Source organism: Saimiri boliviensis, chromosome 4 (genome assembly GCF_048565385.1).
Source record: "Saimiri boliviensis isolate mSaiBol1 chromosome 4, mSaiBol1.pri, whole genome shotgun sequence".
In the NCBI taxonomy this organism is placed as follows: Eukaryota; Metazoa; Chordata; class Mammalia; order Primates; family Cebidae; genus Saimiri; species Saimiri boliviensis.
Genome location: NC_133452.1, coordinates 116,852,434 through 116,866,738, shown reverse-complemented (window position 1 = coordinate 116,866,738; position 14,305 = coordinate 116,852,434). Strand labels below are relative to the sequence as shown.

The window sequence follows — 14,305 nt, the reverse complement described above, 5'->3', positions numbered from 1 at the left end:
TTAGTGATGTTCAAAGCAGGGGAGAAGAATGATTCAATTTCATGAATTATCTCTTGTTTGCACTCCAGAAAACAACATACATGTTTAAATACAAAATAATTTTTATGAGCCATGATGACAGTTAATATTAAAACGGTGTTCCATATGCAAGTATGTCTGAATTCCAATCTTACATTTTATAACAAACTCAAAACACTTTCAGACAGAAGTCTTTCTATGGAAAGATTAAAGTATGACTTCAATTAATATTTATGGCCTTTGGAATCCAAAGAAAAATAGAAGAATAATTCATGAATTTGTTCATTGTGCTTTCCAACTGAAGACATTGACCATTACGTCTAACCATAACAGAAATACAGCCAGTTTTAACCTTTTAAATGTTTCACTTTGTGATCAAAGTAACCCTATGTTTATTTCCATATTTTTTGATATTGTTTAAACTTTAAAATTTTATTCACTTAAAGAACATAAGCAATTATATTAAAATATGTTTTCTGTTAAAGTAATCATTTGATAGTTGGCTTAAAAGTAATTTTTATGAATCTGTTTTATTAGCCTTTCTGCAGTCTCTCTCATCTGTTGGGAACCTGTGATATACCTCCATTTGTCCAGAAGATGGCGTTTAAAGCAATTTGTTCAAAAGAACTGAGTAACAGAAATAAAAAGTTACAAACAGTTTAGTGGACAACTAAATCAAACTCTTGCCTTTGCACTTTTTTTTTTACTTCTGTAGATAATTTTTGTTAATTTGTTTTGTTAATTTATGTTTCTCCTAATTTTAAGCATCTATATGAAACAGGCACAATACCCTTTGGTTTGTTGACTGTTTTGATTTTATTTATTCGGTGGACATATACGTATTTACATGTTTACTTAAGATGAAGATTTACTATTCATAGCTGTTTATATGCCACTCTCATATTTTAGTGATCGATATATACACATCTAAATAATTATCCTGCCTTTTAGACAGGATACTCTCTTTCAACAGACAAGAAAAAAAAAGATTTAGCTTATCACAAGAAGTAGACAATTTATAAAATTACACAATGTCTAAACTCTATATTATTCAGTGTACTTAAAATTTTACAATTACATTTGTATAATGTTTATATTTTTCTAGAACACATCACTATTTACAAAAGTACAATTAGAAACACTTTTTTCAAAGTACCATTTTTATTTTCATAACATTAATAATACACTGAGATTGAGAATTTATCTGTTAAGTGTTTTTGCTGAAGTTGTTTTAATAAATACTGAGAATAGTTTTGCAGATTTGTCCATCGCTCTTCTTATTTTTCACACTTGTCTGTGTCCACCTTCTGAAGACACATAAGTGTATACTGTCATGGTTTCCCAGTGTTATTTCTTAATACTTGAGTGTTGATGCATTTTTGCACTATCCCCATCTCTGCTCACAAGGATTTTGCAGGCTTTAAAGAGGAGGAGATGCAGAAAAGATTTGAATTTGTATCTTGTATGCCTACGTAATTCAAAGTGACTTAGTCCATTGAACTGTGTTTATTAGCTGGCTGGTAAAGGTAGCATTAATTATGTTAAATTTGTTCAATTACTAAAAGTCTCAGGCAATAGGACAAATGACTGTTGTCATTTTTATTGTATGGCATACCTGGAGCTATAATCCAAATGTTTTACTCACCAAAATCATGGCAGAGTAACTGATCAATTTGGTTAAATTAAATGAAGACACAAGTGAACACAGAAAAAACTCATTCAGATAAGTAGACCCATCACAGCAAGAATTTGCCTGAAAGATAAGACAGGCTTGTAAAACCAAAGCTAAGTCTGAGAAAATCTAAGTGGAAAAAAAATTGCAAGTTCAGATCCAATGGTGAGTGATGTGGTACAACTCGAGGACTTAGCTACTTGCTACATGAATTTGTCACAAGTGAATACTAATAAAGTGAGAGATTTCACTAAATGAGGAGGTAAATAAGATTTCAGTTTATCAGAAGTGTATGTATTGTGTGACCATACTAAGCTTCTGGGTGTAAGTAAAGTTGCTAGCTATTTTACAACTTTTTATTTTATTGTGTTATGTAAAGTACATTTTGGGGATAAATGTTTTTCAGCACATCAATGTCTTTAAATTAAATTCAGGTTGTATTGGGCATATTTTACAACTTTTTTTTTTTTTTTGAGACAGTGTCTTGCTCTGTCACCCAGGCTGGAGTGCAGTGGTGCAATCTTGGCTCACTGCAACTTCTGCTTCCCAGGTGCAAGCAATTCTCTGCCTCAGCCTTCCAAGTCGTTGGGATTACAGCTGTCCGCCATGATGCCCCGCTAATTTTTTTGTATTTTTAATAAAGACGGGCTTTCACTGTGTTGGCCAGGCTCGTCTTGAACTCCTGACTTGTGATCCACCCACCTTGGCCTCCCAAAGTGCTGGGATTACAGGCGTGAGCCACCTTGTCCACCCAACTTCTTTATTTTTAAATAACATTTAGGATGTGTTTGCCCCTATTTTGTTTGTTCTCTATCTTTCCTCATCAAACTCTTTAAGGTTTAATTGAATATACTCATGTTAAGTGCAATGGCACTAGTTTTATTCTAAATCCCACATGTACATAACGCTTTGAGGCCTTGATTCATTAAGCATAATGAGCTTGTCACCTATCTCAGCAATAAAGGATTTGACCTTATGTCAGGGAAATCTAAGATGCAATTATTAAGGCCGTATCTACTCTTCATCACTCCTGTAGGCTGAAGCTCCATGCTTCAGTCCGTTCTGTTAGGTGTCAGGCACAGAGATGCTCCAGAAGCACTCTTGGCTAACCACAAGCCCCACCGGTGTCCAAGGAATTTTAATTGGTCTATTGCAGGGTTCATGTTTATACCATAATTATAGTTTTGTTTGTCACATGAATCATCGCTCAGCTTGAAATAATTAAGTTCATCACCCATCTGACAGTTCATAAAAAGCCTAGTTTAATTATTTCAGATGAGAATTATACACAAAAACAAAAGCCAGAGAGCAAGCAGTCCTTTGGGACTTTTGTCCCCCAGAGTGATCATCTCCCTAAAATCATTTGAGACTTTTTGCTCTAGAGGTCCTTGAGGGAGGTAAGAAATAACACAATTAACTTTTCTCATCAGTAGAAGCTCTGGCATCATGAATAATAAGACAATAGGCAATAAGTAGTTGAATACATAGCAGGTTTTCTTAACAGAAATTAATTACATCAAAACCTGCCAGAAGATTTATATGTTTACCTATACTGGATAATAAACTACATAGTTCTTAACTATTCCTATCTTCAGGCCCCCTTTGGATAATTTAATTAGGTGCTCTCTAAAGAATATTGTCTTTTCACACACACATTTTCAACTTTGAGACAAAATGGAATTTCAAATATATCTCAGAAAGAGAGGTAGTTTGTTGGAGACAATTTCCGTCACTTGTTCTTTCTCCAGCTACACTTCAATAACTTGGAGTCAAGACTAATTTGTGAAGACATCTTAAGCAGAAAGTTAGCATGAATTGCCGTTTATTAAGACTAAAAGTAATTTTCAGTTAGCATCCTCTTCCTGATACCCAGATCTATCAAAGATGTTACACTCCCTCTTGTTCATTATTAAAAGAGCATTTGAGCATGTGTATTTATAGACATTACTGCAGTCAGCCCATTTTGATTTAAATCATTCCTGAGCCATAGGTACTTAATACAGCCATGTCCTAGATCACAACTCACTAAAATAAGGCTACACAATTGAAAAGTATTTGACTCTGTAAAAAAGGACTTGACCTATGTTTATTGAACACAAGTATTCTTTTTTTAAAACATATTTAAAACCATTTATGTCTGTTGCCCCTCTATAAACAGCAAGATTGCTAGTTTGCTAGTATTTTTTCCTTAATACTGAGTTTTCACTCCTTTTGCCAGGCTACCAGCAAATATTTTTAAGTAGTTTTCTTGATATTTGGAAATCAGTGTTTCTATTGGTTTTTCACCTATATTGGTTTACTTCATTTATTTTAGAGACAGGGTCTTGTTCTGTCACCAGGCTAGAGTGCAGTGGTATAATCATAGCTCACCACGGCTTCAAACTCCTGGTCTCAAGTGATCCTCCAACCTCAGTACCCCCAAGTAGATGGGACTGCAGGCACTCAATACCATGCCTGGCTAATTTTTAAACTTGTTTTTATTTCTGTAGCAACGGGAGACTCACTGTCTTGCCCAGGCTGGTCTCAAACTCCTGGGCTCAAGCTATTCTCCCACCTTGGCTTCCCAAAGTGTTGGGATTACAGGTGTGAGCCACCATGCCTGGCCTTGGCTTACTTTTAAACTCAGAGACTATATCTCAGAAACACTATAATCACCAAAAAATTTTAAAAATACAGTAAAGGTGATCTTCTAAAGCAGGGATTTATATTAAGCTTATTTCAGGTGGCAGATAAATCAGATTTTACTAATGATGTTTAAGAATAACAGTATCTGTTCAGTCAGTTTGAAACAAAGTATCCATACATAATCAGATCCATCACCTATCCTGATATGACTACGCATTCATACTCTTCTGCTGTGCAGAAGCCAATTATCCAAAACCATGCCAGTGAATTTATGTGCTCAGTCTAGGAAGTGATTTCCATAGTTCATAACCAACCTGTCAGGTATTTGTGTTGAAAATCATGTCATACTGCTATAGACACACTAGCTAGAAATAAATCAGAAATTATTTGCCCTTAATTAACATGCCAGGTTAGAACCAACTTTAATTATTTACACTTTCCTCTCTCAGTGAGTGCTCTAGTTGCCACTTCATCCAACTTTCAAAAATATCTCAGAGAGAATTTGAGATTTCTATTTTGCTAGAGAGACATACTTGGTTGGATTCAAAATTTGTCAACTCTCTTTCATGAAGGGAATTTGCTGGGCGCTTTTCTTTGCAATTTCTATGTCAAGTATCTACTGCTTCTGTAAACTACTTCACTTAACTGAAATTTATAATGAATTGTTCCTGCCATTTGGAATGTGGTAGTTTTGCATAATCTATTTGTAAATGGTTGTTTCCAATGTTGTTGACTATATCTGTGGAGCTTGTTGTACAACCTTTACATAACCAGGTATGTAAAACAGTTGAGTGAACTGTTCTTTGAAATTTTATTTTTAAATTTTCTTATGAATATTATAAAACTTAGAAGTCTGATTATCTAATTTTTCTTTTATCGTATTTGATTATGTCACTCTAGTTAAAATAAAAGCACTTTGGTGGAAAAATAATTTCTATGCATTTATTTAATTATGTGTCACAGCTCCTGAAAAAGTTTGCCATTTTTTAAAGTACTGTTTTAGGGAGCTATAACAGAGATCTTTATTTTCAAAAATCATATCCAAAAAAAGGAAAAGACCATTCTTGCAGCCTTTGTAAAACATAGCACTGATCTATGTGGCAAAGTTGGAATCTTTCTTCTTAAGCAAAACTCATGCTGGAAGCATAAAACTAATGCTGTAAGCAGTTTTAAAGAAATACAAATACAGATTACATAATGATTGATTTAACCAAGCAACTAGGACTAGAATTTTAAAATGTATAAAAGTATGCATAGAAAAAAATATAAAAAATTATATTAGGGCTCACTTCCCTTTGACTTGGCGGAATTTAGTTCCATAAACTAAAGATACTGATGATGTTGAGCCACTGTTCTGCACCCCAGCACAAGTTACTTATAGGCTCTGTGATATAAAATATATTAAATCTGCTGTATAGTTAATTAGATGTCAATGAAACAGCAAGCCAATAAGATTACATAAATAATAAAGTGCTTAAGTGGTCAGGAAATACTTAAGTATACAGTGCTTTAGCTGAGCTGCCTTTATAAAATTTTTAAGAAATGATGAAACATAACTCATGTTTTCAATAAAATTCTGAGTAGGAGGGAGCTAACAAACCTTTGAAATTAAGGCAGTGGTTCTTAACCTAGAAATAAAGCAAGGCTAGACTTAAAGGAGTCCATGAAATCTCTGAAATATACTATACAAAAATATAGACACATATGTACCTGTGCATCTTTCTAGGGAATTAACATTTCAAAAAGGTTCATGAAGCTCTCCCCATACACACACACACAAACACACACACACACACACACACACACCTGTCATAGGGTAACATGCTCTGTGGAACAGCTTTTCAATTACTCTGTGTAGAAAAAAACACTAATATTATAAACATACACCTATCGAATCAGTAATTAAGTAATGTTTAATGTCTCTAAATAAGCTCAGTAACTTATTTTCAATGAACATGATTATTTATAAGAAAACATGCAAGAGATTAAGAAACCATATTTATTTCTTCTTTGGTACAACCAGAGATGTTACCTCAAACCTTTAAAATAAATAATCTCATCAATAACATTTACGAATGCCAGAGTATTAAAATTCTTTCTTTGCTTTCATATAGAAGCGCTCAAAATATTAACAGGTTTGGGGTACAGTACATGCAGTTCAGGCTGAAGAAGAAAACCAATTCGTAACATAAGGAAATCATTTCGGGCAATGTAGCCCTTTCTTATCACTCCAGACACAGCACATTGATGGGATTTTAAGCACCAATTCCATGTAGTGGGGTTTCTTCATAACTAGTGTAGTAATCCTCTACATAACTGAAACAGTAATCTGAGAACAACATCTAAATGAAAATAACTACTGCAACTGAGGTAAACCAAACAGTTGTTTTTGTTTATTGGCACAGTGGCCCACGATAAGACACATAGGTATAGCACACTAAAGCTCAAGATCCTGGGAAGAGGAGTATAAATTTATTCAAGGGAGGTGTTTGGTTTTTTCTTTCTTTTCTTTTTTTTTTTTTTTAACTGATGACTCTGCTGTCTTCCTTCCCTCCAAGGAAAGGAAAGAGAACTTATTGAATAGCACCGTTCTTCTAAATCTGATTGTCAAGTAGGACTTCTGTAATCATGCTGAAGGTAACACATCGTCATCTTTGCCCCAGCTTTGGGTGGTATTTCTCCCCCAAGCTCCTTCACCAGGTGTGATTCATGCAGAGAGCCATGCAGCACTAAGCGTTTCACTGGTCAGGCCCTTTGATAAATGCCCGCTGACCAGCCTGCATGGTGCAGGAGGCTGGCTCACAGAAACCAGGAAGCCCAGGAGGTCCTGGGGGTCCAGGCACGCCAGGAATTCCTGCCACCCCCGGGGGGCCTCGCTCACCATCCTGGCCATTTCTTCCATAGCTGGCAGGGCCTGGGTCACCTGAAACACACAGAAGATTGCACATGTGAACAGGAGAATCCTCATTGATGCAAACTGGCAGAAGACCAGAGCACAGCTCAGCAGTGCTCAGGTAAGAGGCTTAACAAATGCTTTTGGAAATAATGGATAATGACTGTTGATGACTGGTGTTGAAGATGATGATGATGATAACATTCCTTCCTTGGACTTGGATTTTCATAGAAATTAAAAGTAGAAAGAGACCTTGGTGTCTCTAACCACATCTCCATCAGTAGAGTTGCACTGTGCATGGCAGCCTCCAGCCACAGGTGTCTATTGAGCACTGAAATGTGACAAGGCCAGATGGAGATGAACTAAGTATCAAACATACCTGGATTTTAAAGACTTCATATAAAAAATGTAAAATAGTTCATTAATATTTGTGTCTATTACATGATGAAATAATCTTTTGCACACAGTGGGTTAAGTAAACTGTATTATTTAAATTAATGTCACTTGATTAATTTTATCTTTTTCATGTGGCTACTTGATTTAAAATCATACATGCAACTCACACTTGTGGCTCACATTATATTTCATTTGAATGCAGTAGCAGTATTCCTTACTTCTAATAGTTGAGCAACATCTGGGCAGGGAAAAGTATAGTTCAGCGGTTAAAAAACAGGTTTTGGAGACAAATAGCTTTACATTCTAGCTCTGCCATTTATGAATAATGTGACATTAGCGAGTCATTAACCTCTCAGTTTCTTCATCTACTAATTATTGAGAAGATGGGATAATGTCTTCTCAATAATTAAATTCAGGCTGGGTGCAGTGGCTCACGCCCATAATCTCAACACTTTGGGAGGCTGAGGTGGGTAGATCACCTAAGGTCAGGAGTTTGAGACCTGCCTGGCCAAAATGGTGAAACCCAATCTCTACTAAAAATACAAAAAAGTTAGCCAGGCGTGGTGGTGGGCACCTGTACTCCCATCTACTCAGGAGGCTGAGGCAGGAGAATCACTTGAACCCAGGAGGTGGAGGCTGCAGTGAGACAAGATCATGCCACTGCACTCCAATCTGGACAACAAAGCAAGACTCCATCTTAAAAATAATAATAATAATAAAATTCTACAGTTGAAAGCATCTGATAAATAGGAGCTATTATTATAATTACTAAGTTATTACTGGTTAATGTCTTTTAGAAGGCTGTGCCATTCACCCTACAAAATTTCATATTTTTCTCACGAAAGGCTTACCCCAACATGAAATTCGCCATTACAGGTTCTTTGGGGGCTTTTCTTAACTTTTCTTCTTTTTGTTGTGTTCAAGGGTTGTATGTTGCCTTCAGTGGGGCACATTCTCGGAGGCACAGCACCCCATAACAAAGAGGAATGTCTGCTAAATGCTTACCCCAATGCACCAGCAGCACTTTCACACAATTATTATAAAAGTGGTGATGAGAATTCAGTGTAAAACAAATTGTGTATGCCAATATAATATACGATAGATCCTCATTCCATCTCAGCCATCTTAACTTGGCCTTTCTGCCAAAAAGCTGGAAGCCACATCTACATGTTCAATTACATATTTGCTTATATTTGGTTACTTTCCTTTTTTCTCTGCGGTTTTTACTTTTCTTTTTCTATTTTAGTAGTCTTCTTGCATGTCTTTTCTGGGTCTTACTATAGTAATATGATCTTATCCAGTGGTCTTATTACATATATCTCACATACTTTTAGAAGGATAGATTAGAGATCCCGTTTTACGTAAAATCTCATTCTTCCTCTGGTGCATACAATTCGATCCACACAAAGCAATGTCATAGGGCAATATATTAATAAGCTTTAAGGAAGCATAATTATCTTTGAATTTATCCATCTTGAAGCTATAGATAAGAGGATATATAAGTAATTTCCTCTAATTTATCCCATACACTTTCATTCAATTATACCTAGTTAGTATGAAGGAAATCATTATGTGTTTTCTTCTAATGAGGCCCCTGAGAAACCTTCACCCTAACCCACAGCATCTATAGATAAGGCTGTAGCAGAACTATGCCTTTAGCAGTACCGTTAAGATTCTTGACACCAGATGCAGTTAAAGGTGAAGGTGATTTTTTTTAAGGTTTCAAAGATGAGCCAGATCTAAATCTGATTTTCATGCACCTTGTCAGTAGGAATGTCCCCACTGAGACATACCAGGTATGCCTTAAAATCAAATCAAGTTTAGGAGGAGGAAATGCCCACAGAAGATGTAGAAAACCAAATAACCACAGGGGCCGGGATGGTCATTTAGATTGGGGTGGGCAAACGTCTGCTCATGAGCTAAATCCTGTTTTTATAAATAGTTTTATTAGAACACAACCCTGATCATTTGTTTACATACTGTCTGTGGCTGCTTTGGCACTATCAGGACAGAGCTGAGCAGCTGCAACGTGGTGCTTGCAGCCCAAGAATCTGATCCTTCACAAATAAAGTTTGCTGATCCCTGATGTTATAAAGAAATGAGCCTGGATTAAGAAATTCCCCCACTGTTTTCATGAGCTGAAAACGTAAAGTGCAAATGCAATGAAATATATTTGCACTAATATTTGGCCACTAATGTTCCACATAAGTGTGGGGAGACAAAAGGGAGGAGTGAGGCCTGTGGTGAGCTGGAAAGTCGATGCAGGCACCAGCTCTTCTCCAGCTAACAGCTGCCATTGGGGAATACAGGCCGGCGTTGCCAGAACAGATCATTTTCAAGAGAAGCCAGGAAGCTGAGTTTTTAAACAAATAGCTCTTAATGTTTAAATGTTAGCAACTAATTCAGATTTTTTTCAACATTTGTAGAGCCAGCAAAAAATCTTGAGAATTTAATTCTCTAATACACAAACAATATTAAAAAGCAAAAGGATAGCCTTTTAGATTTTCACATTTAGTTCCCCATATTAACACACTCCAGGAGAAGTTTTTCTTTTTCTTTTTTACCTTGCTGAGTTCATTCCAAATTGCTGCTTATCCTCTGAAGGAAGAGTTGATGAAGCCATCCTGTCTACCTTTGATTTATTTTATGAAATGACATCTCATCCAATTCTGCCTTTGGCAAATGCGGCAATTTATCCTTTGGAGCTTTGGATGATGTCACTATCATCATCATCATCATCATCATCATCATCATCATCATCACCAATGTTGAATAAGAATGCTTTCTCTTTTCCATTTTTTCATGTGCCATACACTATGCTCATTATTAAGCCAATTTTTCTCATGTATAAACTGAGAGTTAGGAAGGTCAAATAATTGTCCATAGTCATACAGCTAGAGAGTGTTGAGAAATGAGGACCCTTAATCACTGCACTAATCTAACTGTATTTTCCTATGTATTGATTTTTTTTTAACTCTGTAGAAGAGTTTAGGGGTTGTGGCAGGGTGTGTGTATGTGTTCATTTTTTTTTAATGGGCTTGAGTTGACCAGGAAGTAGACAGAGGCACAAAAACAAAGAGCAGTATTGATTTTTGCAGAGCTCTAATGATCACAAGAAACTAAGATATTTTTCTGAGGTTTTGCCCTGTAGAAATATCAAAGATGGGGGGAAAAAACAGCCTTAACATAGCAGATTGTCAGGCTCTGGAGAGCCCTGACCCAGGCTTTTGCTCTCATGGACTTTAGTTCTAAACTATGTGGAAGCCTCAGTTGAGTGACACTATGTCCACATCCACAGCACCCAAAAAGTAAAGCTGACTCATAATAACTGTTCACAAAATGTGCATAAACAGCTAGCCCAACACCTGCCTTAATGAATATCTGTCATCTACTTTGTAACTCTTCAGAAAGAGAAAACATAGGTCTAAAATGTTATTTTGCTCTGTCTGCCTCATGTGTGTGTTACTTACACTAACTGCCTAATGATTGCATGGATTTCTGAAATGTCAAGGACCTATAAAAATGTTGAATGTTCCCAATACAAAGAAATGATACATGTTTGAGATGATGGATATACTAATTACCCTAATCTGGTAATTACATAATATTTCAATTTAAACATTACTACATATACCATAAATATGTATAGTTATTATATGTCAATTAAAATAAAAGAGAAACTTAAAAATGTTATTGCCAAACATTTCATGTTTTTAAGAAATGAGTATCTATGTCATTCCCCATAAAACCACTAGAGAGCAGTCATGTTACACTGCTGGAAGCCAATCCTGGCTGGACCATTCTGAAGGAGGCAGCCCCTTACCTAATACATGCTATGGAATGAAAGGGACTGTGTATATAGGCAGGAAAAAAACAGTGAACAATTTTCACATTAAATAGGGTATTTCATAATTAATCCACTGGTTTATAGACTTTTTGTATGTGCCAGGATTTTCTTACATTTCCTGAGCTCAAGGTTGAGGTATTTGACAAAGCAGTGTATGTTTAAGTAATTGTAAATTGGTTTATGTAAGGCCCAGCAACCAAATAAAACAGCTGCAGCAATGGAAATGGAATAATTAGGTAATGCAAAACTTAGGCCAGAACTGAACGTGTGCATGTGTATTTTCCCACTCAGTAGTCTCAAGCAAAGTTTACCTTTCCGCCAACTTGCACAAGAAAACAGAATAGTTTTACAACCTAGTATAATCTAGCACAAAGCTAGCTATAACTTCCATGTCCAAGAGGCAAAAAGTATCTCAGCTCACAAGTCACCTTCCTGGTGTTCACATACAAATGACTTATTTTTTGGCTTAGTGAGTGCACAAAGAGGAAGTCGGACTCATTAATAAATATGTTTCTTTAAAATTCTCAGAGTGTCAAGGAATTAGTCCTAAATGGGTGAGCTCAGTGGCAGCAGACAGAGGGAGGTCTATGAGACAACCAACCAAGCAATAACACTAGCTCACTAGCACGAATCTGACTAAAGTTCCAGGGATTGCTAATGTGATTCCTGGAGCTCTGCAAGAGAGGCAGAAAGATAAGCCAAATGCTCAGCAGTTATGGGACATGCCCAATTCACATGACTACAGTGCAAAGACAAATTAATCATATGATTGAACAGCCAGCCAATCATTTTGTCCACTTTGTGAAGATGGACTCATGAAGCATGAATCTGCCTTGTTATTGTCTGAGAGACTTTTGTCAGGATGTGAATTTAAGAGTCTATATTTTCTCAAATATATTATTTAAAAACGGAGTAACAATAACAGTTAAATTTGCAGAGTGTTTGTTTGCCATATGCCGGGCACTGTTCCAAGAGCTTTATATGTATGCACATGCGCATATATGCTCCTAAATACAAAGCAGGCATGGTGATTCCCATTCACAGAAGAGGAAACTGGAGAACTAAGAGGTAAAAGCACAGGTCATAAGCCCTGGAAGCCTGGCTCCACGTCTGCACTTCTTAAATATTTACCCAGCCTACTCCTGGCTGTGAGAAACAAACTAGATTATACATGTGCACTTTTTAAACAACAAAGCACTGTAGCCAAAATGATCATCAATGTAATGATTATAATAATAATCTGTGTTCTGTAATAAGCAATGTAGCATTACGTTCCTAAAGGGCATGTCTTAACACTTAACAGAGACATATCATTGTAGAGGGGAGCCAGGGAACTAAAACTGTCCACAAAGAATACAGGAACTCTAACAACTGATAGAAAATGATGACATTAGTTATGTTAAAAATTTGTTAGCTGCCTTGTTAGCACAAAGAAGGATCTAACTATCTTTTTTTTAAAAAAAAAAATTCAGGAGGATCTGAGCCCCAAATCCAACAATAGGAACAACAAAAAAGGTTGTAAAATATGCTGTTCTGCAGGTTCTTTTAGGTAAGATGTGTATTTATCTAGAAGGTTCCAGAGAAATTCCTGCACAGAATCCTTTTGAAGGTTCCTTCAGGCCTTAAAGTCCTATTAATATTATGTTTTTGAGAGATCAGAAATCACATACCTAGTCACATTCAAACTCTACCAAGAAATAAGAAGCAGTCTAGCCTCAGTGGACAATTAACCAGTGAAATGATGCACTGCTACCCAGTACTTTGCATTTGTGATTTGCAGTTGAAATAGACTTTCGTGGAGGGAAGGTCTGGGGCATCAGGGGTGATGCCGATTTAGAAAAGAGTAATATATTACTGCTGATCAAGAACAGGAGAAAAAAGCTGCAAGAGCTAAACTGGGGTCCAGCTTTGCCCTCAGCTCTCCTTGATCCACCTTAAAAAGCAAAAAGTGGATTTCATATATTAATAATAGTACTAACAACCAACATTTCTTGAGTGCCTACTATAGCCAGGAACTGTCTTGAGCAATTTACATGGATTGAGTTTCTTTATTTATCAGAATTATACTATCAGAGAGATGTCCTTGTTATCACTGTTTTATAAATGGGAAAACTGAGGTGCAGAGAAATTGAGTAACATGCCCAGTATCATAATGTTAGTTAGTGGCAGAGTCAAAATGTGAATCTGGGGTGTCTGAATTATAGAAGCTATTCTTCAAAACAGTCCACTTTCAGGTACTAGCTTTAAGGGAGGAATGACCCAAAAATCTGTTGTCAGGAATGTGACTGACTTGAGCATATGCACAGTGTCCACAAGAGAATGTGGGCCGATCTCAAAACCAGAGCCCTCAGTTGGTGCTTTAACCTGCATGCCACACATGGACATCGCACCAAAGCTCTGAGAGAATGACACAGCAGCAGACCCCTCTTCTCTGGCATCTGTGCATTTGAAAGCCTGTATTCTTGCAAAAGAATCTGGAACTCAGATTTTTCACTAAATAGTGTCAGATACCTCTCAATTAAAAGTTAACAAAAGTCCAAGAAAGAAAGGCTACCAAGGTTGAGACCTGGTAACTAGAATAAGAAAAGCAGGAAAGAAGAGTGAGCTGGAAGGTGAGAAGGAAGGACAGGAGACAGTCAGAGCTGGTGGGGAAAGGAAAGGGAGAGAAGAGGGGTCAGCAGAGGGGGATGATTTTGGAAGTGAACCCAGGAAAGGAGGGGCAAGGACTGGCAAAATAAGAAAGCAAAAAGAAAAGAGAAAGGACAGGTATTAAGAGCCTGGAAAAGGGAATATGCAAAGTGTTTTAACAATTCGGGTTTAAGATTAAATCCAAGATCAGCTAAAATTAATAATT

At 36.5% G+C, this 14,305-nt stretch overlaps 2 protein-coding genes across 3 annotated transcripts in view; one reads left to right on the top strand and one right to left on the bottom strand.

Annotated features, from left to right (window-relative positions):
* COL19A1 (collagen type XIX alpha 1 chain) overlaps window positions 1–5,121 on the top strand; it is a 364,360-nt gene extending 359,239 nt beyond the window's left edge. The window contains exon 51 of the mRNA XM_074398116.1: window positions 556–5,121. Within this exon, the coding sequence (XP_074254217.1) occupies window positions 556–593 (38 nt within the window). The 3' untranslated portion in view covers window positions 594–5,121. The remainder of the gene's footprint in view (window positions 1–555) is intronic.
* Window positions 5,122–5,228: 107 nt separating this feature from the next.
* COL9A1 (collagen type IX alpha 1 chain) overlaps window positions 5,229–14,305 on the bottom strand; it is a 90,050-nt gene continuing 80,973 nt past the window's right edge. Inside the window, exon 32 of one of the 2 annotated variants that reach the window (XM_003926343.4) lies at window positions 5,229–7,238. In XM_003926343.4, the coding sequence (XP_003926392.3) occupies window positions 7,054–7,238 (185 nt within the window). In that variant the 3' untranslated portion in view covers window positions 5,229–7,053. The remainder of the gene's footprint in view (window positions 7,239–14,305) is intronic. The other variant, XM_003926342.4, reaches the window with a different exon arrangement.